We start from the raw sequence: 24,759 nt of genomic DNA on the forward strand, positions 1-24,759 counted from the left end.
ATATTCAACGTCCATTGCCTCATTAGCGATTACAGAAGTCATTACCACTTGGATCATAAGCTTACTGGCTCCCGTTTTCAAGACACATTATTTCCCAATATAATGTCCTTACATGTCAGAGGGAAATGGGCTTAACAATGAAGAGCAAAATGTGAAAACACAACAAAAATAGATTTCAAGTGCCATTTCCTTCTACTCAATGTTTCTAATTCCCCTGCTAACTCTGTGATTTTGTTAACTTAAATGGCCAGAGTACCCTTTTATGCCTAATAGGTAAATAGCACCATGTAAAACATGTAGCCTAACATAAATCCAAACACTATTACCAAGCAAGCTCAAAGTGCTCCCATTCGTAAATGTGTCAGACGCGTTTTTCTAGTAAACATAAACCATTATAAAAATTCCAATAGCAGCTGCTAGAGAAATTTAAAATATGTATATTAATATGTTTGGCTATAACTTTTAACTTTAGGAGATGGAAACGTTGTTTTGAGCTCTCATCTTGTGAGTATTATGATTTGGAGTAGTCATTCTGGCACTCTTAATAATTCTGGCACTCTTAACTTTCCTTCCACACTGTATGTGTGGAAGGAAAGAGCTGAATTTAGATATCTACACCAAAACAAAAATATCCATCCTTCAACGTACAGTGTTTTGATGTATATAAAGGCTTTGGGCTATAATTTGAGAAGGCTTTTAGAATGAACCTCCAAGAAGTATACCTATAAACCAATTGTCTAATGACTTACACACAGATAATCCCTGTTACCAGTGACTATTTTAATATTTAAAAATGTTACTTCCACCAAAAAATAAAGGCACAGTTAGAATCTGAGGTGAGATCACTTGTTTATTCGCAAACATTTATTGAGCACCTACTAAGTTTCATACGTTACGCCAAGTGCTGGGAATACAGTGATAAGCAAAACTGATATAATTCCAGCCCTCATGGAGTTTACGGACCAGTGAGGGAGGCCAGCATTAATCAAGTGATGACAAAAATAAATATATACATGCTAACTGAGATGAGTACTCTGAAGAAAACAAGCTGGAGTGGTTGCAAGAGGGCTCCCTGAGGCATTCCCTGGGGCCAGACCATGCAGAGCTCATAGGTCATAATAATATATTTCATTCTCCACGAGAGGGAAAATCACTGAGGAGATTTAAGTTGGGATAAGACACAGTCTGATTTTTCTTTCAAAAATTCTACTTTGACTACCGGCTAGGCAATGAGTGGAAATACAGCATAAGTGGAAACAAGAAAACTGCTCAGGAAGCTAATGCATTTGTCCAAGCAAGAGGTGATGGTGGCATAGATTAGGGTGCAGAGTGGAGGGGTGAAGGAAGTTGGTGAATTGAAGACGCATTTTTTGAAGTAGAAATGATAATTCCTGATGGATCAGCTGTGGGGTGTAGGGGAGAGGGCAGATCTCCCCTCCCAGGAGGGAAGGTCTCCTGGGTTTCTGGTATGGGCAACTGGATAGACAGTGATGACATGAATAGAGATGGGAAAAACTGCATTGGGAGTCAAGAATATATTACTTCGTAGGAAATGAGCTGAACTTAAAGGATATGGATTCATGGGTGGTAATGTGCTTGATTATGGTGAAGAAATAGACATAGTTGTCTTATTAATCAGATGAACATGGGTCAACTTAAAGCAAGTCTACCTTGAAGGATCATCATTTCAATATACAAACAGTCCAGCCAAGCTGTCCCTTAGTACGGAGGGGAGAAAGAGAATTGGTGGAAATGCTGATTTAGTAATCTACCCATTGATCTGTCAGTTCCATGAGGGCAGGGATTACGGAAGTTTTGTTCATCACTATACTCCAGCACTTTGCATAATTCTTGGAACTTAGTAGGTGCTCAGTAAATGTTGAATACACAAATGAAACAAATCCCATTTAGTGGTCGCTGGAAGAGATAACCGAAAAGTAGGGAGCAATCTACAGAGGCAGAATTAGAAAAGGCACAGCTTTCTCCCACTTATTGGGTGCCAGTCACTGCTCTAAGACTTTATATACATTATCTCATTTAATCATTCCAATAACCATAGAGACAGATACTATTACTGGAGACAAATGGTGTTTTCAAAATGGCATAACCAAAATGCTTTGTATGTATATATCTCTTCCCACATGACTCCAATCCAAGTGGCTAGATGTCTGTTGGGAACATAACAGCACAATGAAAATAATTAAGTTATCAACAACATCACTGATAATAATTCATCCGAGGGGCACCACTGGTGCCACCAACATCTATTGCCCATGAAATGAAGACAGATGAAGTTGATACGAAATATGAAGCCTTAAAGATCTTTTCAATATCTGGATTAGCTGCATCCCACCCATTCCTACGTGTGGTTTTCTCATTTGGGAACTTCAATAGAACTGACTTGGAAAACAGGATGCAATACTACACATATTATTTGCCTCAAATTAAGATCGAAAAGCGATAAGGAAATTCACAAGATATCTACTCTGATAGCAAACACTTTTCATTTCATGCTTTCTAACTTACCAATGAAGAAAAGCAGCTGCTTGTGGAAATTTTCCTATCTAACAGGTTTATTAGTGGGTCTATTATGATCTCATAAAGAAGTTATCATCTTGATAATCCAACACAGGTGTCAGCTCTTCTATTCTGAGGGAAATTTCCATCTGATTTTTTCCAGTCCTTTCCCAGGCAGTGACTTTTGCATCAATGTGCATCACAGATTATAATAGTTAAATTTAGAGTGTCACCTAGTACATATTATTTATTGGCTACATATCTGAGGGTTCTTGCTCTGCGGAATATTTAATTCCTTATATTTACAGCCAAAATAATCTCCTAGTTTGCCAGTAGGACTCTGACTTTTTCCTCTGGGGAAACAATCCAACTTGTTTAAGAGAATGATTTCCCCCCAACTTTGGGCAACACTCTCAAACAAAGTAATCTCTGCTTGTTACATAGAAACACCAAGGTCAGTATCTCAAATGCCTGGGCTTTTGTTTCTGCGAGGTCATTCAAAGGCAATGTTTAATGTGGAGCTTTGTTCAGATGCTGTCTTTACTTTTTAGACGAAGGTCTAAGAGTTTAAAATCCTTGCATTTCAACACATCTGGTGGAAACAGAACTGGCTCCCTCTCTAGAGGTAGCTCTGGATGTGGTGTGGATTTGTATCTCACTGTTCCTGGTGTGCTGTCCCTGGCATTAGGGTTGTCCTGCATCGGTTCTTTCACTTATACTGAGGGGCTGGGTCTCTGTCGCCAAGAAGCCAGCAAACAACCCCAGTGTGTCTGCTTGGATGAGAAGGGGTGAAGACCTAGAAAGAATGAGATCTCCAGCATTGCCGAGGCTGCTGAGAACCTGGACATCCAAATACAGATGGGAGGACCACACGGAATTGGTAAGGACGCCATGAGGAACCAAGAAGGAATAGGAAGGGGAGGGCTTAGGTCAGGGATGCACACAGAATCTGGCTAGAAGGAAGCTTCTCGATGGGGCTAGATGATGCTGGGGCTCAGAGGAAGCACCGGAGTGGATGGGGTGTGGGCCAGGACTGCCTGAGTCGTAGCAGATGCTTATACATAAAGGTTAATAGATGGTCTAGGAGGACAGTCCCAGCAGAGTGGGCACAGTTGAGTGTGTCTGCGTGATTCCTATTTCCAAGTGATCTGTATACATAAGATTCTGTTTATATGAATGTCTTTCGGAGGATGTTGATCAACTAGTCCATATTTCCAACCAGAGGACTGGTTGACAGCAGGTTAGGAGTAAGAATTGAGAAGCCAAGAGAAAGGTCATATACTAGAATCCATTACCAAGATAAGCCAAGACTCTGAAAATCTAAAGATTTTTGACAATCAGGTTTAACCATCACTCTGAGACTGGTGGGCAGAGTTCAGTTGTGAGACAGGAGACTGTACTAATTATTATTCAAGGCCTTTCCCCTGTGATTCTATAAAATATGAAAAAAACATCTAAATCACTTCATCTAAAAAATGAAGTGTGTCTTTTCATAACAACAAGGTCTTCTTTCTTTTTTCTTTCTTTTCAACAAGCTCTTGATTCTACTCTCATTTTGACTTTGTTTAAGAAACATAAAGGCAGACCTCATCTGGAAAGTATGATATCAGAAAGGAGGCAATGCTCATGCCCATGGTTCAGAACTGCCTTCGCCAGTTATAATGACAAGTGAAGTGAGTATCGCATGAACATCACACAATCAGAAAAGGCAGAGGGATTCCAGCCTGTACCCACTGTTCCGCCGGGGGTGGGGGGAAGAATGTTGAGTGCAGAGATATAGACTTAGGGATCAAAGTTTCAAATCTGCTCAGTGCAAGACCTGGAAAACCATGTGGGCTCGTCACATAGAAAAAAGACAGTAGCTGCAATCCACATGTTTATTACTGCTTTCCACACTGTAGGCACTGAGCAAATATTTATGGGAATGAATGAATACATGAAAGCTATAGCCATCATAGAAGTGTACGATAAACCAAATGTCATGTTTTCCTAAAGGTTTCAAGAAAGAACCACCTGGAATCTGACGCCCAGTGCTAATGCTGAACTGATTTGGCAGTTATTCAAATTCAAAGAGGCCACCCCAAAGGCACTCTTTCAGTTGGAGCAGAGCTATTAGAAATCACACCATGAGCGCTTACTATCAGTGGGACCATAAGCTGAAGGCTACTGGCTTCTCCTATTTAATCCCTACAGCAACCTTGTGGCTCAGGTACTATTAGGATTCCTCTTTACAAATAAGGAGACTGAGGATTAAAGAGGTGACCTCACTTGCCCAGGGTCACAGAGCCAGGAAGCAAGCAGCGTTAGCCTTCACATATAGCATGTGTTTTTCCAGAACCGCCATTTTCTTCCCTAAGTTATACTGAAGAGAGGGCTTGGTTAAGAAAACAGGCTGCTCACCCCTGCTTACCCATGGTGATAACAGAAATCTAGGACTTTAAAGAAATGTCCCTTAAGACTATTTTAGAGACCTCTGTGACTCCTCAGTCTCCCAGGAAGAGGATGGTTATCCAACCTATTTCTGACTTTAATACTTTCTTCACAAACTCTTTAACACCCTGGGAAGAAAGACGCTATGAAAAGTAAATACACCATCATGTACAATAATATAAATATAAATAAAGAGCCACATTTCTCTTTGCCCAAAGCCACACTCTGGTTTTCTCTTGGACATCTGTCAAGGTCGATTCACCCTTGGCATTCAGCCTGATGCCACATGGTGAACGATCATCTCTATTCACTGGTGAACGGCGCTTTGCGTGGTCATGAATGGAAGGTTACAGGTTGTAAATTTTGGCCTGCCGATCCACCAGGGATTAAGCTCTCAAATCTCTGAGCTATAGGTCATCTCAGCATATTTTATATATATTTTTATTCAGTCCATGTCTTTATTTTACAAATTCAATGCTACGGAAAAGGAGACACGTCATGCTCACTGTCACACAGTAAAGAAGGAACAGACGCAGGCTTATGACTAGGAGCTCCTGTACCTAGCAAGGAACACCATTTGGTGCCCTTTGCACTGGGGATTTGTGACCAGATTCTGGCGCTCTGTGTGTTGCTTGGGAACCACAGCTAACCAGGCATCCTGATTCCTTCCACTCCAACTCAGTCATGATCACATAGAGCTAGCAGGATGGGCTGGGGCCAGCCAAGGCAGGTGTAGATTCTGCGCCTCTGGCTTTGAGGAATTACCAACACCAATATGAACAAGCATGGGTTTCACCACCTCTTCTTCTAAGGTACCAGTTAAAAACAAATTCCACTGGGTGGCTGTGCATGGGATTCCACAGCTCACCACATGGGTGTGTGCCTTCACCTTGCTCTAAAATGTAGCCCTTCAAGGCGCAGGTTTTGGAGTCAGACAGACCTACGTTGCAGTGCCATCTACCATTTTACCACAGTGCCATTTGGAGCAAGTTACTCTCAGCTCAGATCTGTTCTCTGTAAAATGGGGATAATAGCACTATGCGTACGCAACAGGGCTGCCTTACAATTAGATGAGGTAATGCATACAGAGCTCTTGGTGCTTTGGCCCGACAGTGTAAAAATCAATACACGTCCACTGTTCCTGCTACTACTACTTCTACTCCGTGGACTCTTTAAAAATATCTCCTAACATGCAGTTTAAAAGGTGAGTATTTTAAAAAATGTATGTTTACTCATGGAGTCTAAAATTAACATTCTAATACAGGCACTGCTGGGTGAACGAGGAACTCAGTCTGGCAAAATCTCCCTCTTATGAATGGGTGAAGAGCTCTTCTTTCTAAAGGTCACAGAGAAATCCCCAGAGCAGACATAAATGTTGATGATTCCTCTTCTTCTGCAGCGCCCTTTTCACTCTCATAGACTATTACTTATTAATATGGTCTCTTCTAACCAGAGAAGACAGACAGACAAGAAAAAGAAAGGCACCATATCTGAAAGCCACATCTCTTTTTCACTCCGTCACTTCCTGCTCACGCTTATCATCTCAAAAACTCCTTGTGTTTCCCGTTTGTTTTTTTGTTATGTTGTTTCTTTCAATGTCCTGAAGCACACAGTCCGCATCAGTGATAACCATTACCAAACACACATTCACTCACTTCCCTGCTCGGTTCAGCTCAGCTGTGGCAGCGCTAAGAGTCCTTTGTCGGAAAGTGTATCTGCTCATTGGAGATGTGAACACGTTTAGGGAAATTTTTATAGGGCTTCTCACAATACAAGAATGGCTCTGAACAGGGGCATCAGGGATCCAAAAGGACCGAGGAGGGAGAGAAAGCTTGGCCAGGAAACAAGGGCTGTGACTTGAGGGCGTTAAGCCAGTGTTGACAGGCCTGCCTGATGGCCGTTCGTGTCCAGGACCACCACGGCACTTATTACCATGAAAAGGAGCTGAGAAAGCATGAGATTGGCAGGGAACACCAAGGAAGAAAGCGGATGTAGGAATCACAGTCATCACAGCTGGATGGGGCATCGGGCCATCCTTCCAGCCCCATTACCCCCCAGTACGCCCAGCCTTTGCAGTGCTACAAAGGTCTAAGACTGTGGGAGAAAGGGAACTAAGGTTCACACGTCAACTCTTGGAGCATGCTTGAAGGCTCCTGTCAATACTATATCCAAGTAGGCGGCCTTGCATATGCCTCGCAAGGGAGATGGCAGGGCCAGGAACAGAAGGGGAGGCAGTGAGAGATGCTCATGACCGCCACCTCCCATCACCCCTCAAGAATTATGAGGTACCGGGCTCTCCAGCCATACAGCCTGCGCCCTCATAACATAACAACTTCTTATTAGAGGTGGGAAATACATTTTAACATGAAATACAGTAGCCTATGAAATTAGCTATGGAACTTGCGAAACCTAAATTGGGGTTCTTCTTATTCTGCAGGAGTGTAAATATTAGTTTTTCTCCCCATCAAGATAGAAACAAAAACCAAGAAAATTCGCAGAAGCCACACGTGGTGATTTCTAGAGTGGACACATCCAATGGTGCCCTCAGGGATTTGAGGTATATTATGTCATCAGGCTCTGTTACCACTAACATGCCCTCTGATTCCCCATTCCCAAGCACAGTGCGTTTTGTAAGCCTTCTTTTCCCTTTCAAGGTTAGACGTGATGGTTCTGTGTAACCCAACTTCAGCCAAATCACGATATTGGCATTTTTCAGGAAAGAGGTGAAGATGGTACCGGGACCCACACCCTGTGCTAGCCACAGAAGTATTTCTGAAGGCAGACTGGAAGATGGGAAGGGTAATGGGTGAGGTTTTTGTTCCAGCATCCTTTATTCTCAGCTGTTTCAAAGGTGGGTGCAGAAGAGTCTGAGTGAGTGAGTGATGGAAAAGTTATGGCTGGTGGGAACAAGAACCCCACGCTTCTTGGCGCTCTGAAGGTGGACTGTAAGGGCCCAGGCTGGAGGATTCAAGGCTACCTGGAGATGTCATTCTGCTAGAAGATGACAGCCCTTGGGTAGACCCACTCATGACTTGGGCTACTGTCCCAGACAGCCAGGGACAGACCTGGGAAGCTAAAGTCACCTTTGGGAATGTTTCTGTAAAAAAGCAATGCAGGCAGGCAGTCTCTGGACTTTCATGCACCCAACCAATGTCCAGTCCTTGAGTTTCTTCCTCCTCCCAAAGAGCTTTCAGTCATTTAAAAGACACTAGGGCAGGGTTCATTTAATTGCCTCTTCCAGTCTTGCTTTCTCTGCCTGTCTGGCCATTCCTGCATCAGTTTCGTGTGAAAGGAACATCTTTATCTGCCAGTATGTCAAATGTCTTACGCTGAAAAATTTACAACTATTGGGGGAAAGTAGTTCATGCAATGAATTTGCTTTTGGGTAGATATTAATGCCACCCCAGAATGGAAATATGCATACCTATCTGAGTCTGTAATCAGAGAAATATACCTCGGTGAGAGGGAAAAAGGTCATCTTAACCGTTATTGAATGAGATGTTCCTCCTCCAACTTTGTAATGCTCTACTGGTACTTCAGATAAGACCAAGTTACTATCAATATGCGCTAGTCAAGTCCTTTGTGGCTTTCCTTGTCTGCTCCTCCTGCTTACCTTTTGCTAAAGAAAAGGCTCAAAAGTACCGCTATGAAAGGATGGGATGAGAAGAAATAAAACCCAGCTAAAATGTAAGTGGCTCACAACATGGAAGACTGGGCATACAAGTGGCTAACATCATGGTTGATGGTTTTCTGTGAAATTTAAATGATTCCTGCACTACTCTTGAGATTTATTCTAATGAAAATCCAAGGGTTGAGGCACAAGCACGTGGTAGTTATGAATTCAGTTTTGGAATCAATCAGACCTGCTGTGACCACTGCTATCTATTCCTTTGTGATCTTATGCAAGATGCTTAACCAGGTATGAGATGATGGTGAGTAAGCATCTTAAACCTAACATGTCTAAAACGGACGTCCTGATCTTCCTATTATCTTCATTTCAATCAATGGAAACTATCCATCCACTTGTCCACTGCACAAAATTTGGAGTCATTCCAACTCCTTTCTCTTGTATCCCATATCTAAACTTGGAGCGAATCCTTTGGCATTATCTTAAAAATATGTCAGAATCCTACCACTTCTTGGGACTTCCCTGGTGATCCAGTGGTTGGACTCCGCACTCCCAATGCAGGGGGCCTGGGTTCGATCCCTGGTCAGGGAACTAGATCTCACACACATGACGTAACTAAGAGTTTGCATGCCGCAACTAAGAGTTCGCATGCCACAACTAAGGAGCTCACATGCTGTGACGAAGCCGCCACTAATACTTGGCACAGCCTAAATATTTTTAAAAACCAAAAGAATCCAAAAAAAGAATCCTACCACTTCTCACCACTTCCACTGAGCACTCTCATCTGAGTTACTCCAACGGCTTCTAATGTTCTCCCTGCTTCTATCTTTGTTCCTCCTATAGCTTCCCCTAAATTCAGAAGCCAGACTCATTCTTTTAAAACAAATCCACGTTTCTACTCAACTCTCCCCATCAATGGCTTCCTACCTCACGAAGTGTAAGCAAAAATCCCTCCAATGGTCCTTTTCTCTCCCTCTCCCACGATCAACTTCCATGTTCCCTTCCATCAATTTCATCTCTAATTTCATACCCTACCATCCACACCCCCTCTATTCCAGCCACCTTGGCCTCGCGACTGCCAAGATATGCCTGGCATACTCCCGTCTCCAGGTCTTCACCTGAAATACTCTTCTCCTGGGTATCCACATAGCTTACTTTTGTGTTTTCCCGGATCTCGGCTCAAATGTCACCTTTCATTGGAGACTTGCCTGGCCTTAAAGTTGCAGTTCCCACCTTCTCTTCCATGTTATTTTCTCTCTTCTTTAATTTATTTTTATCCATGGCACCATTCACTTTCTTTCACAATACATATTTCAACTTTTGTTTTATTTGTGATTTATAGGTTATCTCCCCCCCCCACTAGAATGTAAGCTTGATGAGTTCAAGGATTTTTGTCTGTTTTGTTCACTGCTATCTCCCCAGTGCTCAGAGCAGTGCCTAGTTTATAGCAAACACTTGAATACTTAGGGATCACACAAACGCATGTGTGCATGAATAGTATCTAATAGAGCCTAGAGCCACTTATCTCACAAGAATTTTTAAGGATGAAGCAAACATTCTACACAATGCTCAGTTCATTGGTAGGGTCCAAATAAATAACTCGTGCTCTCTCCTATCGCCTGTGTCTATTCAATCTAAAACTGGCTAAGCACTCTTGTGGTTTAATATTTAATTCATAGTTACAGAACTGAATACTGCACAGGAGACATCTAAGAGGAAGGTTATCTGAGAATATGATGTAAGATAATGGACAGCAAGGGTTGGAAGCTGGGAGCTCAGAAGACCACACTGTCCTGCACAGGCAAGGCTAACACTGAAAGCTTGGCTAACAGCCACTGAGACCACCATATACTCTTAGGGTCACAAAATGTTGTTTCTCCTTCCCAAAGATGTCACCTTAGATTGACACGTTTGCCAGATGGAAAAAATGTAGATATACAGACTGAAAATAGACTACAAAGAAATGTAACAGACCAGAATGGGTTCTATCTAGGCCAGATACTGTCTATCTCCATTCTGGCTGGAAACATCTAAAAGCAAAGCAAAGCAAAGCAAAACAAAACAAACTAAAGACTTATACCATCTGTTCCAAAATAATGTGTCTAAGTTTGAGCCTGATTTTTTTTAAGTTCCCTTTCATTTAGAAAAATGCTCTCAGAGTATAGGGTATTCAGGATTACAAGACCAACATCAAGCCTGAGACTTTGTAACTGTAGATTGAATTTGATCTCCTGTACACTCTCTACAAGCTGGCCACCACAAGCCTCCCTACTAAGTGAGGTGGTTATTACCCAAATAATAGGATTAGGCCACATTCAGATATATCTAGTTTTCTTAGTTCAGCAGATCTTTCCTTACAGATGTGCTAATTCACATTGTTCTAGCATGCTATAAATGTGCAGGGGAAAACCAACCCTTTTCAGAGCTCTGGTCTGAGAGTGTTGGGTGACCAAGTCCAATTTCTGAGTTCCTTTGAAAACCATTCAAAATCCAGTGAAGTGTTAAAAGGGCCTATTCAAAAATTCAGACCCCAAAGACTCAGTTTCAATGGCTTTTAAAAAGCAGAGGAGAGCTAAACTGGTTTCCACCAGGGCAAGAGCCAATTTTGGATGTGTCACAAATCAAAATCAGTATTTCTAGAAGTTTTGAAAGCCCTTCCAGAGAGGGAGTGGCAAAGCATGAAGCTTGAGAGTCAGTCGGGTCTGGATCCAAAAATGACTGATTGTAGGATGCTGGGACACTTGCTTAGCCTGCGTGGAGCTCACTTTTCCTACCTGCAAAATGGACACAATAGGGACCATTTTGTAAGGATTATATGAGGGTTTGCAATAATGCTTACAAGGCACTAGGCCCAAAGCTTGGCTCACAGAAGATGATCCGTAAATGTGGGCCTTTTGTTATTCTTTCTCCACTTCTGGTCAAATCCATCTGGCCTACTGCAGACAGGCACTTTTTTTTTTTTTTTTTTTTTGCAGTACGCGGGCCTCTCACTGTTGTGGCCTCTCCCGTTGCGGAGCACAGGCTCCGGACGTGCAGGCTCAGCGGCCATGACTCACGGGCCCAGCCGCTCCGCGGCATGTGGGATCCTCCCGGACTGGGACACGAACCCATGTCCCCTGCATCGGCAGGTGGACTCTCAATCACTGCGCCACCAGGGAAGCCCCAGACAGGCACTTTTATGTGCCACATCAAGACATGTAAGACCACTGGTCATCAGTTGGTGACTGGGATGTGGAGAAACACATTCATTCAGAGAAGTAAGATTTCATTAGTGGCTGTATCGTCTCATAGCCCAGAATAACTGGTAAGGTTATAATTAGGTAAAAGGCAAAACTCCATTTCTAATTTGAAAGAGCTTTTGACATAGTTAGTCCTTTGGTAATTTAAGGTTCCAATTACTTCTGCAAGGTAGCACTCATTTGTCTTATGGGAAACCAAAGTCTCTTTCTACATTGAGCTCCAACGTGTATGTCTTTCTTTTTATAAGAATTTCCAGTCTTTTATCCAATAAAGTTTAAACATTGTGGGAAGAATCCAATATTTCTTTGGAGTTTAGGTCCTACCATAAAACTTCTGAGGTTCATGACAGTGTCTGGGTTCATTTTGCTTGCCTTTCCTCTACCAATAGATTTCTTCTCCAGTCTCAAAGATTTGGAGTCACTATTAGAGTTTATGGTCATCACTGGTGACCTTTTTGAAGAAGAAGAATTGAGATTGATTTTCCTTCTAGGGCCAGGAGATGGATCATCTAAAATGTTCTCTGTGCCACGGATCTCGGAGTTGCACCTGCCATTCTGATCATAAATACGTGTGTCTGTGTGGCAGGGGGGTCTGAGGTTGGCAAATATATAGCAATTGCCATCTGCTAAAGCAGAAGAGATTTGAAAAGTGGGAAAGGAGAGGTATGAAGGGGTAGAATTTCAGAAACTTCCTTCCCTGGGAAGCTCATGTATTGAAAAGCCAGGTATCTGGCCAGCCAGCCACATATCTGAAAAAGGTGATCAGCTAGATTAAAAAAAAACAACTGGTGGGAAAATAACTGTGAAAACCTGGTGGTCTCTACAACATAATGATTTACCTTCCCTGAGAGGAGGAAGAGAACAATTTTAAAACCTCTAAGACTTCTCTGACTTAAAAAAAAAAAAAAAAGGAATTTGGAATCAAACAAATTTGGGAAATGCTGTAGACTATACCTACGTAATGCCTATGAGAATATGGAAAGGAAAGTTCTGCTGTAAGACACTCATTGAACCACGAGGGAGAGATGATATTGCCCCCAGAGGACGTTTGCCAATGTCGGAAGACATTTTTGGTTATCACAACCAAGAGGATATGCTACTGGCATTCTAGCGGGTAGAAGCTAAGGATGCTGCCAAACATCCTAGGATGCCCAGAACAACACCCCACAACAAAGAAGTACCTGGTCCCAAATGTCAATAGTGCCGAGGCTGGGAAACCCTGTTTCAGATCTATTCACAAGTCATGGAACACTTTCTGTACCACTGTCTCGGTCTCTAGTAAGAAACTGGTGTCCTAACTTCCCAGATAAAAATGCTCACTGGGATTAATTATGCTTTTATAAAAGTACTCCCCCCCAAAAACTCCTAAATATTCAACTCTGAAACCAATTCCTAGATATAGTTAGTGCATGACACATGTGCAAATTCTACCATGAATGAGGTAAGTGCTGTCTATCGATATCTATCGATATCTACCTATCTATCTATCATTTCTATCCTATCAGTGCTATCAGTTCATGCAATCCAAAAGTATGAACATGTTGGAATAACGCTTGTTTTCGTAGAAATTCCCATCCTCATTTATGCCTTTCTATCCAAAGTTAGTGACCCCTGCCAAGGTTGCCATGCGGAATGTCTATGCACCACACTGCGCACATCTGTACACATCAACAACTTCCCCTCCTGGCTCCAGAAAAGATTGAATGATACTGCTTGTTGGTTTGCAAATTCATAGTCTGGTGAGACAACTTTGAAACCTCCTATTTTCAGTTCATTCTTGAAAATCTCTGACGTTGCTGGCTTCCTAGGATTCCACATACTACTTGATGGAAAATCTGACTCTCCAGAGAGAAGTGTTTTCTGACAGCTAACCACAGTCATTCCACAGGGCTTGCAACTGTGACTTCAGCCTTGACTTCTGATCATCAGTCCTCTCTCTCCTATGAGGACCATGCTGTGCACTATAGGATGCTTGGCAACATCCCTGGCATCTCTTCATTAGATGCCAGTAATACCCGCCCCTCCCCCCCAAACCCATTTATGACAACCAACGATGTCTCCAGACATTACCCAATGTCCATATTGAGAACCCTGAATAATCCCAAGGTTTACAAAAAGTCCTTCAACAAGCTCTCAAAACTGAATTGATTTCAATTCATTTGGTGGGGGGCAGAGCACACAGAGCTTTCTTTTGGATGGGAGGTGGTAAAGGGCCCACTGAACATTCACAGGGTGAAAATCCTAGGCGAAAAGGGTTGGGAATCCCTGGTGTTAGAGAACGTGACGTGTACAACGTAAAATCAATTCCCAGGCACAGCAATGAAGATCGCAACTACAATGAAACAAACAGGCTCTTCTGGACAGCACTTCCTCCCTGACATCACAGTTGTGACCTGTCACTGCTAAGCGGTTCCCAGATGCTTCACAGCTGATTAAGAGACAACCAAGGAGGAAATCGTGATTTCACTAAGAAAGTGCCAACCACAATGCAGGAATAGGTGAGTTGGTTGGGTGAGGGCTTTTTAGGAACACAAGGAAAACAAACAGCACATATTTGTGGAAAAGTTCTTTAGCTCTCAAAGGATTCTGGGCTTTGACTGGGGAGCAATGGATTAAAAAAGGGGAGTCTGCATTTGGCCAAGTATTTACTAGCAAGACCGGCAATGAAAGTCTGGATTTCCCTGGGAAAGGGGAGCAAAAAACCACACCATTCCCAGAGACCCTTGCATTTTAGCTGCCCGGGTGGGAGGGGCGGAGGGAGGTAGGGGGGAGGAGGAAGAAGAAGTTCATGAGAAAAAAGCCAATGAAAAACTAGGAAAGATGCTGTTTACGCTGAGCTCGGACTAGAGCACCCACTTTTATTATGATGTTACAATGCAAATCTGAGATTAAAAACAGCTTCCTAAAATGTGTCAGAATTTTTAAAGCCCTGAAATAAATCCAGACCTACTCTCTGCTTCCTTGTGAAGTAAAATACACACTCTGAACATATTTACGTTTCTTTAAGCATTAAAAAAGAAATAACTTATTTTGAAAATTTTCAAACTTAAAGAAAAATCATAAGAACATCACAAAGAACTCCCTCTCCCCTTATTCAGATTCCCTAACTGTCAACATTTCACCACATTTGCTCCCTCCTTCGTCCTCCCTAAATATACACATATATGCCATTATTATTTTTCCTTTTCCTGAAAAGCTTGCAGACATAATGTCCCATCATCTCTCAAACTCTAATTTCCCCACATCAAGGACACTTTCCTACATAACTACCATACAACTCTCCAAGTCAGAAAATCACTACTGATACACCACCAGCATCCAAACCTGTGTGTTTCTTTTTATGATTCCCTCCTGCAAGTTAGCTCTTTATTTCCATAGTTTAGGCCAGTGCAATAAGGATATCAGCTTCTGAGCAGTTCATTCATTCATTCATTCACTCATTCATTCATTCATTTCAATATTGTTGACAGTATGCCTACTGTGTGTACGGCACCAAGCTTGGGCAGTGGGCGTCTACAGCCCAAAGGAAATTAAAGTTTGGGGCAATTCAGTAAATGATTCGGTTAAAAGGATTTTCACTTGAAACGTGGTGGCTATGTCTACATTTCTTCCTTTGTTCTAGTTAGAAAAAGGGAGCAAAACCACGTTTTGTTTCGTTGTTTTTTAATGTCATCTCTTCCCTCACTTCATCTTACACACCTCCCAAACCATAACCACATCTTAACATGCACTTGCCACATGGATGGAGGAATACATCAGTATTTGGGCGAACGAGGGGCAAAGAACGAGGTGAATGAAGGGCAGAACTCACAGTGGTTGACTGTCCCACCAATGGGAAGGAATAAGCCTTAGCATTGCCTGAAGAGTTCAACTCCTGTAGCTTAGTTTTAGCTCAAGAAAGAGTATGGAAGATACCTCAATGCATTTAATGTGTTTTATTTCAAGCAGACAGTTATTAGTGTGAGATCACTTTTTAATAAATTTTAATTTCATCATTTTTCATAATTCACTTGTAGTGCGACAGCATATCACATTCTACAATAAACCTAATCGTACAAACATCTACAAATCCCCTAACTGGCTTGACCAAAATCTAATTTCTCATCCTAATTACCTGTATATCTACTGAACAAAGAAAACACTTAGATTTATTACCTCCAGTTATTCTATTTCTCTTTGTATATTAAAATGTCAGAAATATCACTTAATGTGTGCTTAATAAATACTTCATGCCTTTTTCCCCCCCAAGTCTTCTAGAAAGCCCCAATCTTGCTCTTTACCTGGTTTAATTTTAAGAAAAACAATTTTCTCATATTCATCCCTTTAGAGCTCTGAGCAAAATCTGTAAATGGCTCAATAATTCCAGAATGTTTCAAGCACTTACAATCTGGAAAAACAGATAATCTTAAATTGTATACATCCTCTTTCCATAGCTTTTCACCACTTCACCAACTAAACAGCAAGATGAGGGGATTATATCTTGGTTACCAAGCTCAGAACCTGGTTCAGCCACAGTTTGACCTAGAACCAACTAGCTAATTTATCTGACGGCGCTAAGCTCATCAAGTAGAAGAGATTAAATTTGATAATGTGAGTGAATTGCTTTATATAACTTCTAGCAGATAATAAATGCTCCAAAATGTAAGTGATCGTTATAATAAAAAGTCAAAGCTGTCACAATAATTATGGGATGAAATGCACTGTATAAAACTGAGGGGAAACAGCTCTTCTGCAGATAACTGAAGCAATCCATTCATCTACTTTCTGAGATACTTCAGAAGAAGGTGGCTTAGAGAGAGTTATTTGACTTATTTCCCATTTTAGTACATAGGCAACCTAAGAGTGAGGATAATAAATGAAAAAGGGCTTCTAAAAACAGACCACCTGAACGGTTTATAGTTTAATTCAGATGTCACCCTAAAGGGGCAAAAAAATCCCACAACTCTGTCTGGTCGCTAGAAAAGAGAACTGATGACATCATCAGCCAATTTGCAGCCAATGTCGTTACATACATTTTAATTTCTGAGTGCATCAGTACAGGGTATGAACACGAAACAATCCGTAACGGTTTTCTTAACACTGGGGAGGCAAAGTTAAATGACGGCAATTATAGTGATGGAGGAGACACAGCCTCAACTCTGATTCTTCTGAAGTGTCTTTGAGACAGCTCCATAAACCTAATAATCTACTCAACCTTTACCTACAGGGCTCAGGGAATATGAAAGTTGCCTTCTTGAAACTTCTCCTTCAAAGAGGGAATGGTCTCTTGGAATTCAAGCTTCTACAAGGTGGCTACCTGGCGTTGTCCATTCTTGCCCTCTCCTAAAAAGCATCATTACACCTTGCCCTTTTGACCCACAGAACACATAAACATTCTTTCTCCTTAACTGAACTTACTGCCATGATGAACTTGAACTCTGAGATGCAAAAGAGGAGAGTTTGTTTTAACAGCTGCTTTTATGTGGAGGCCCTGGAGTTACTACTCTAAAGACAGCTGGTTCTAAAAGCCTCTTTTTTTTTTTTTTTTTTAGTTTGACCATTGTATTTTTCTTTTTTTTAACATCTTTATTGGAGTATAATTGCTTTACATTGTTGTGTTAGTTTCTGGTGTATAATAAAGTGAATCAGCTATACGTTTACACATATCTCCATATCCCCTCCCTCTTGCGTCTCCCTCACACCCTCCTTATCCCACCCCTCTAGGCGGTCACAAAGCACCTAGCTGATCTCCCTGTGCTACTTTTTCAATGCCCAGCTGTCAGGGAACACCCACTAAAGTGTTCCCAAACAATAGTGCAAAACAGAATGACAAGAGGATGGTACATATTAGAGGCAAGGGCATCCTACATAGGGACCCATTACATGCTGACATAGGGCTTTTCTCCCCAATTTATTTTTATAAGTTTACTGATCCCTTGGCTAGTTGAATATTAATTGCTAATTGCCTGAGGTTGCCCTGTCTAATACGGTAGCCACCAGGCACAGGTGGCTGTTTATATTTAGAGTAATTAAGTTAAGTACAATTTAAAATGCAAAATCCTATTGTACTTGGCCACATAATAAGTGCTTAATATTAGCCACATGTGGCTAGTGGCTTCCATATTGGAAAGGAAAGATAGAGAACATTTCCAACATTGTGGAAAGTTATTGGACTGCTCTGGCCAAGGCATAACCTCATTCTAATAAGAGAAAGGGGATGCAGGCCTGGCTAAGAATGGTGGCTTTGTAGGTTCAGCCTACACTGATTCTTTTCCATACTACTTCCTGTACACTCTTTTGGCTGCCAAGTTCCTATTTTATAAATTTCTGGAAAGGGATGTTGCAGTGATTAAAACAATCCATGAAAATGAACAACAGCAAGAACAAAGATGGTGATGTGGCAATCCACACCTTCCAGATCTTTTTATTGGCACCTATTAAATCACAAAGGGGGAAATGTACTCTCAGCCACAACTTCCCACGCTGGTGTGGAGGCTGAGGACCCCAGAGGGGAGAGGCAGAAAGCCAGGCCCTCCACTTACCCTGGCTCTCAGACCCCTGAACTCATGTTTGGGTTCTAACGTAAAGGTGAACAGACGCGTATTTCCTGACAGGAGGTTTTGAAAGGTTCCATGCCATCAGCGAGAGGGCATTTATCACTGAAAATTATTGAGCAACTGCACATTTAAAAGGAAAGACGAGATCAATAATTTATATCGGTTGAACAAAGATCATTAGCAACATATATATATATCCTAATAGCAATTTGTATTTTTATGGTTGTAGTGAGGCTTCCAGGAAAAAACTGTCAGTTCTATATGTGTTCAAATTTTCTGTTTCCCCACTAGGATGAATAGCTCTGACTGTTCACTGCTGTATCCTTAGCATGCAGAACAGACTAGCCCCCCCGTAGGCCCATAACAAGTATTCGCTGAAAAATGAATGACTTTTTTTTAAAAAAGGAATGACCCACAGTCTTTTACGCCCTCCTCATAAATCTTCCTCAACTGCCTTTAATAATCAGGATTCCCTCCCAGCCAATTAGACTTGGACTCAGTCTCTACCTCCCACTCCACATTCCAAAGTTTCCATTCCTGTCCATTCCAAAAGGGCAACTCGCTGACCTGAGTCGGGGGGGAGGACCTTCACTCCTTCTCAGGGTCTAACGTCTCTCCTACCCTTGCCCCCATCCCCACCTTTGGACTTTTTAAGACTGCAAAAACAGAAATCTGTCAAGCTATCAAGAAATATCAGCTGTCAGAAAGCAGGAACAGAATCTCTGATAGGCGTACAATCACTGTAAATACGGAGGGAAAAAAAAAAAAGTCCAGCTAAGTTTTATCTCCAACGAAACAGATGCAGGCCAGTGTTTTGCTTTTTTGGAGCACATGTGAGATGAGTGGTTTATAGAGTCTTAATCTACCCTGAGTTCAAATAAACTTTGTAATTTCATATGTCATAATGGTTTCATTAAAAAAAAAAAAACCTATCTTATTTTTTATACTCCATATTGATAGAGGCAAATAATGTGTTTCTTATTTCTTTCTTAAAAGACACTAGAAGTACGTTTAAGATCTGTCTTCATTAGTAAAGAAAAAAAAATCTTATATTTATATAAAAATGCATACACATTTGATGTGATATTCCTTATAGCCCAAATCTTTATATCATCCTCCGAATCTGGCTATTATGATATTTTTAAAATAAAAAAGAGAGATGTTTTGCCATTCCCTAAACATAATCAGTTGTTTGAAGTGTTCATAGCTGCCGGTTATGGGAATTTACCAGTAAAAGTTATAAATTTAGATTTTCTATTGCTGGAGTCAAAGGGGCAATGCCAGTATTAGCTAAATAATGTTGAGTCTAGATGGAGTGTGAGTTTTAGGCATATCCTTTTATTGAATATAAGCAGGAGTTTAAAAAATTCACTCTGAACATGAGCTGTTTCTTTCTACCAAAACAAACAGGACATTGGGAGACACTGCTTTGGAAAAGATCCTTGGTGTTCTCCTTACTGGCTACAAGTTATAAATCCTTCTTTCTCCCAGGGGAGAAAAACAAAAAAAGGTATACTGACACTGAAGTTGTATCGCTAAAGTAGATTATCACACAGTCAAATGGATTCATAAAAACACCTCTCTCAACAGGGTAACATGGGGGCTAAATGTGACACAGATTTGCTTAACTTGGCTTGGTACACAGTAAATACTCAGTAAACGTTAGCTACGATCACCTGCTTTGGAGAAGTTATCTTATTCAGCACCTCATAAAAAAACCCTCAAATGCATATAGGGACTCCCTTATTTTGGTCCTTCCCCCCCCCCCCCCCCAGTTACCATAACAAACTGCAGTGCAAAATGGAGGCTCAGCAGGGGAGTGGAACCAGCAAAGATCTGAGGTCATCTTTATGATTTATCATTTTTTGAAAAGTGCAGGTTCTCTTAAAACTTTCAAGTTACTGTTATGTTTTCTTTAATAAGAAATGCTTCTGAAATGTATTTCAGGTGAACAAATAACAAAACTGACAAATGTTGTAAGTCTTTTATAATTATCTGAACACAAAGAATAAGGTATGATCAAATTGATGCCCATTAGGTGAGCTTTTTCCTGTACCTGGCTCCTCTGACGTATTCAGAACCATTTCTCCTAATCACTGGTTTTGTCTTCTGGCTATGCCTTAGCATTATCTACAAATTCAATAAATGGAGTATTCATATTTCATAGGTGAGACTCAATGAATCAGGACAACAGTATTAGAGAAGAAAAAAAACCCAACAAAATATTAGGCCTCGTATGTTTTTGTTTATATCGCTAAGCATCATTTCCAATCCAGAAATATTTTTTAAAGTATCCCTTTAAAATACACATTTTTTTTTTTTTGCGGTACGCGGGCCTCTCACTGTCGCGGCCTCTCCCGTTGCGGAGCACAGGCTCCAGACGCGCAGGCCCAGCGGCCATGGCTCACGGGCCCAGCCACTCCGCGGCATGTGGGATCTTCCCGGACCGGGGCACGAACCCGCGTCCCCTGCATCGGCAGGCAGACTCTCAACCACTGCGCCACCAGGGAAGCCCTAAAATACACATTTTGCACTATCCAATTACATAAAGCTTGCCACTTGGCTAACTCAGATTTGGGAGAGGATGGTACAGGTTGGAGGGGATTTACAAAATTAAAACGTGTCTTTAAAACCAAAAGAAACATACACATGCATTTCTAAGCACACAGCCTATTTGCCTTTACAGTCTGCTGATAAACACTGATTTTTAAACATAGTACGTAAAATTAAATAACATGGAAAAAATAAATATGCTTTATTATATAAACACATAGAAATCTGTACTGCTCAAAATATTCAGATAATACTAGGCTTGGCTGCTTAAAATGTATTCGGAAAGTATGGTAGTGATATTTACAATCTTTATTTTTGCTAGAGATAGATGTGGTGAGGTGATAAAATACTGATGTCAGACGTTTTCTCTTCCTACCTACAGAAGCTGCAAACTTTAATATGAAAATGAGGTAGACACAAATTCATAAGTTGGCCAGGCAGAAACAAAAGCACAGTTCCTTCGTGAGCTCATAAATTCTCATTATTCGGGTCGACAGGCATTATTCCAAAGCACCTAAAGCAAGGCTCAGAGAACACATTTAGGTTTTGGCATGAAAAACTCACACAAGCGATTTCTCCTAAGGAGAACCATGGTCTCCAAGGCAATCAGCAAGCAGATACACGGGGCAATGCAAAAGGGAAGGCTGGAGGACCATCTTGGATAGGTGACATCGCCTAGCAACCTTTCGATTTCATCTTGAAGCAGCTCACTCTAGAATGCTACAGATTTTTGAACCCACTTCCCACTACCGTTTGACAGCTCTCTTTCCTCTTTATCCCTCTAGTCACGGGATGTGTGCGTGCAATAGGCAAATCAGTGGTAAGAACCTTATTTCGAAAATAAAACATTACCAAGTCAGAGTGCAAGGACACGTTCAAAAGAGGACAGAAAAGACGAAATCTGGGGAAGGTGTTTTCCACAATCACGATTCTAAATCTCTAGTGACTTGAGCCAGAATTAAGGGTCTTAAAATGAGTACCTGAAGCCTACATTCACAAAAGCTTCATGTTAGAGAGCCTGGACACCACGCTAGCAGCCATTTGCAGTTTCTCTCCTAAATACTGCTCCTTGGTAACAACTGTTGAACTAGCCTATCTTCGTTTTGACCTTGGAAAAGACTCACACAGCAATAGCTGCTTCTCGACACTATCTCCAGCTTGGGAGTACTTGGGGAAAGAAAGCAACAAGGCCGGAGGGGGACTAAAGGCTACCCTTGGCCTCTAATAAATCGAGTTCACTTTCTCTTGAAAGCAACATGTTAGCACCTTGAATACAGTTTTTGTTGTTGTTAATGTCACTCTCAGTTACAATGATGAAGCACCATAGAAGTGGCTTTATGGCTGTTAACACAATTCACTGAGGTATGCTTCAATCTAGAATTACTAAGAAATTGTACCAAAGCATCAATAGAAGTCAACATAAAAGTAAAATCCAAATCCTACATTAAGAATCTAAAAGGCTGCCCTCACACACATAATTTAAGTAATATATTACAAATGAATCTATTTAAATAAAACGCTTTTGATTTAGTTGTTGTAAAAATCACAATAAAAAGCCTTGTAGAAGTGGCCTTGCTCCCAGGCTGCAGAGGCATTTGAATATATATTTGAATAATGATCACTTTACAAAGGAAGCATTAAAATCGCATAGGCAGCAAAAATATTTTCAAAATCTGTGTATTTGCTCCTGTGCATTACAGAGCATTTAGAAGCTCTCTCTCTCTTCTTCTCTGTGTGTTTCAGAAAACTATGTGCAGGCCCAAGAACAACAACTACAATAAGAAAAACTTAAAGCCTTCAGTTAATGAGCAGATCGTATTTTAAAATTTAAGCACTTAAGCTCTTAAAATATCTGTGGGAGAGGGTGGGGATCCGTTGTAAAAAGAAATTAAGCTGTGTTTAGAAAGTGTTCAAGAAAGAAAATGCTGTGGAAATTAATGTATATATACTATATAATATATATTGTATATATATTATATACAATATATAGTATATAATATTATATTATTATATTATAGATACACACACACATACCCTCTGAGGGTTAGGAGATGTTTTTTGGCCAATATTAAAGAAACACAACTTTTTAGAGAGCTACTAGATTTTTTGAAATATACTCCAGTGTGGTATTAGTGTCGGCTGAGTGAAAAGGGGTGAAAATATAATGGGCTCAAGAGGGAAAATTTCATGAAAAATAATATGTAATAGGTGACTTAGGGAAGCTGGAATGTCAGAAGATGTTCTTGACATTTTAAGGTTATTTCTGATCTTTTTCAAAATGTTCATTTTGGGAGAGTGCCAGTATTGCCGACAAAATACTCTGGGTGAACAATACATCTGAAATGCCCTTGAATAAAATCCTTAGAGCCCAGCTGAATAGTACCAGTTGAGATAACGCTCTAAATTCTTCTAGATTTCTACTTAATACAAAGTACAGTAGTTATACAGCTAGAGTTCTACCTGCAGACACAATCTCCGACACTGAAACCCTTGACTCTTAGAAGTGTCAACAGGTATTAGCCATGTCAGGTCAGTTCATCTGCTCTTTAGTTGGTCTTAGGAATGGTTAAGACTTTTCCTCAGAACCCTATGGAATAAAAAAGGCTTTTGGATATGACTTAATATAATATTAATTCAGCTTCAGTGCAATGAATGTATTCACAGGAATGTTTACTCTATTTACATGAAACAGCCCTAATGACTCCATAACCTATGGCACAATTTAGCCACAGTCTCGTTTTGACATAGCCTATCCTTCTGTTTGCCAAGAGCTGCCCCAGAAGTTTGCATAGTATTTACAATGGCGAATCTGTCTCACAATGTCATTTAAAAGTAGATCGCAAAGGAAGCCTAGGACCAAAGAAAAAAAATGGTCTCAAACAGGCTTTGTGTCTTGATAGAAGAGAGAACATTTCAGATGCCTTGAATGGCATCAGGTCACTGAGTCCACTTTTGAATTTTCCAAATGGTTTCAGTCAATTTTGTGGGCACAAGCTTTTTGGTGATTGTGTTGAGAGCTGTACCCGAGTCACAGAGAGGCAAGGTATAGTCTCTGAGTCAAAAATTGCTTTGGCCTCAAAAAGCAGGTATCTTCCCACCAAAGTCAAAACTACCAGCTTAGTAAAGGAAAGAATATCTGCTTTTGAGTTGTCTGCTTAAATCACTTTGGAGCTTAATAACGGCACGGAGTTATTTAGTTTCTTAAAAAATACACACACACACACACACACAAATATATATAGTCTAGTTATAGGAAAGGATGCTACTTCTGGGCATTGGCAAAGGCCTGTTTGAGGTACAAGTCACCTGTAAAGTCACTTTGGCAATCTCATAAAAAAATTAATTAATTCTGTTGTATGTCAATATGAAGAAAATAGCAGACTGTGTATAGCACAGTTTCAGGGATGCCCTTGTGAGGAGGATAATTATCTGTCCCAAAGGAGTGACCCAGAACACCTTGGAATTGGGCATGTTAGTTACATATTTTGCTTAACAAACATGAATAGTTAGGGCCGTACCGAACTCCAAGGGCCAGTACTCCATGCAGCGTCTTGAGGACAAGCATGTGTGTTACATTGCTCTCGATCTGGCGGCTTGTCAAGAATTTCACAGCTCAGATCTAGAAACCGTTCCCCGCTGGGCCGCTGACAGACCACCAGTCTTGTCCGCAAGCCTCCGCCGCACAGCTTAGTACACTGGAAGAAGAAAAAGGAAGGCTGCAGTTATTTTGCCTGAAGAGCCAGTGGCAAATTTTCTTTTCCTGTAAGAGAAACGTCTTAGCCAGACTCTATTACAGCATCAGGCAAGGTAAGTCTGTAGGCAGAATGAAGCTGAGTTACCAAAAGTAATATACGCA

General features: G+C 41.0%; 1 protein-coding gene across 3 annotated transcripts in view; it reads right to left on the reverse strand.

The window, feature by feature from the left end:
• ADAMTS9 (ADAM metallopeptidase with thrombospondin type 1 motif 9) overlaps window positions 1–24,759 on the reverse strand; it is a 168,999-nt gene that overhangs the window by 53,091 nt on the left and 91,149 nt on the right. For all 3 annotated transcript variants that reach the window (XM_027121317.1, XM_027121318.1, XM_027121316.1), the window contains one exon: window positions 24,422–24,598. In XM_027121317.1, the coding sequence (XP_026977118.1) occupies window positions 24,422–24,598 (177 nt within the window). The remainder of the gene's footprint in view (window positions 1–24,421; window positions 24,599–24,759) is intronic.

Source organism: Aethalodelphis obliquidens, unplaced genomic scaffold, assembly GCF_003676395.1.
Source record: "Aethalodelphis obliquidens isolate GAN/ISIS:26980383/991018 unplaced genomic scaffold, ASM367639v1 scaffold22, whole genome shotgun sequence".
In the NCBI taxonomy this organism is placed as follows: domain Eukaryota; kingdom Metazoa; phylum Chordata; class Mammalia; order Artiodactyla; family Delphinidae; genus Aethalodelphis; species Aethalodelphis obliquidens.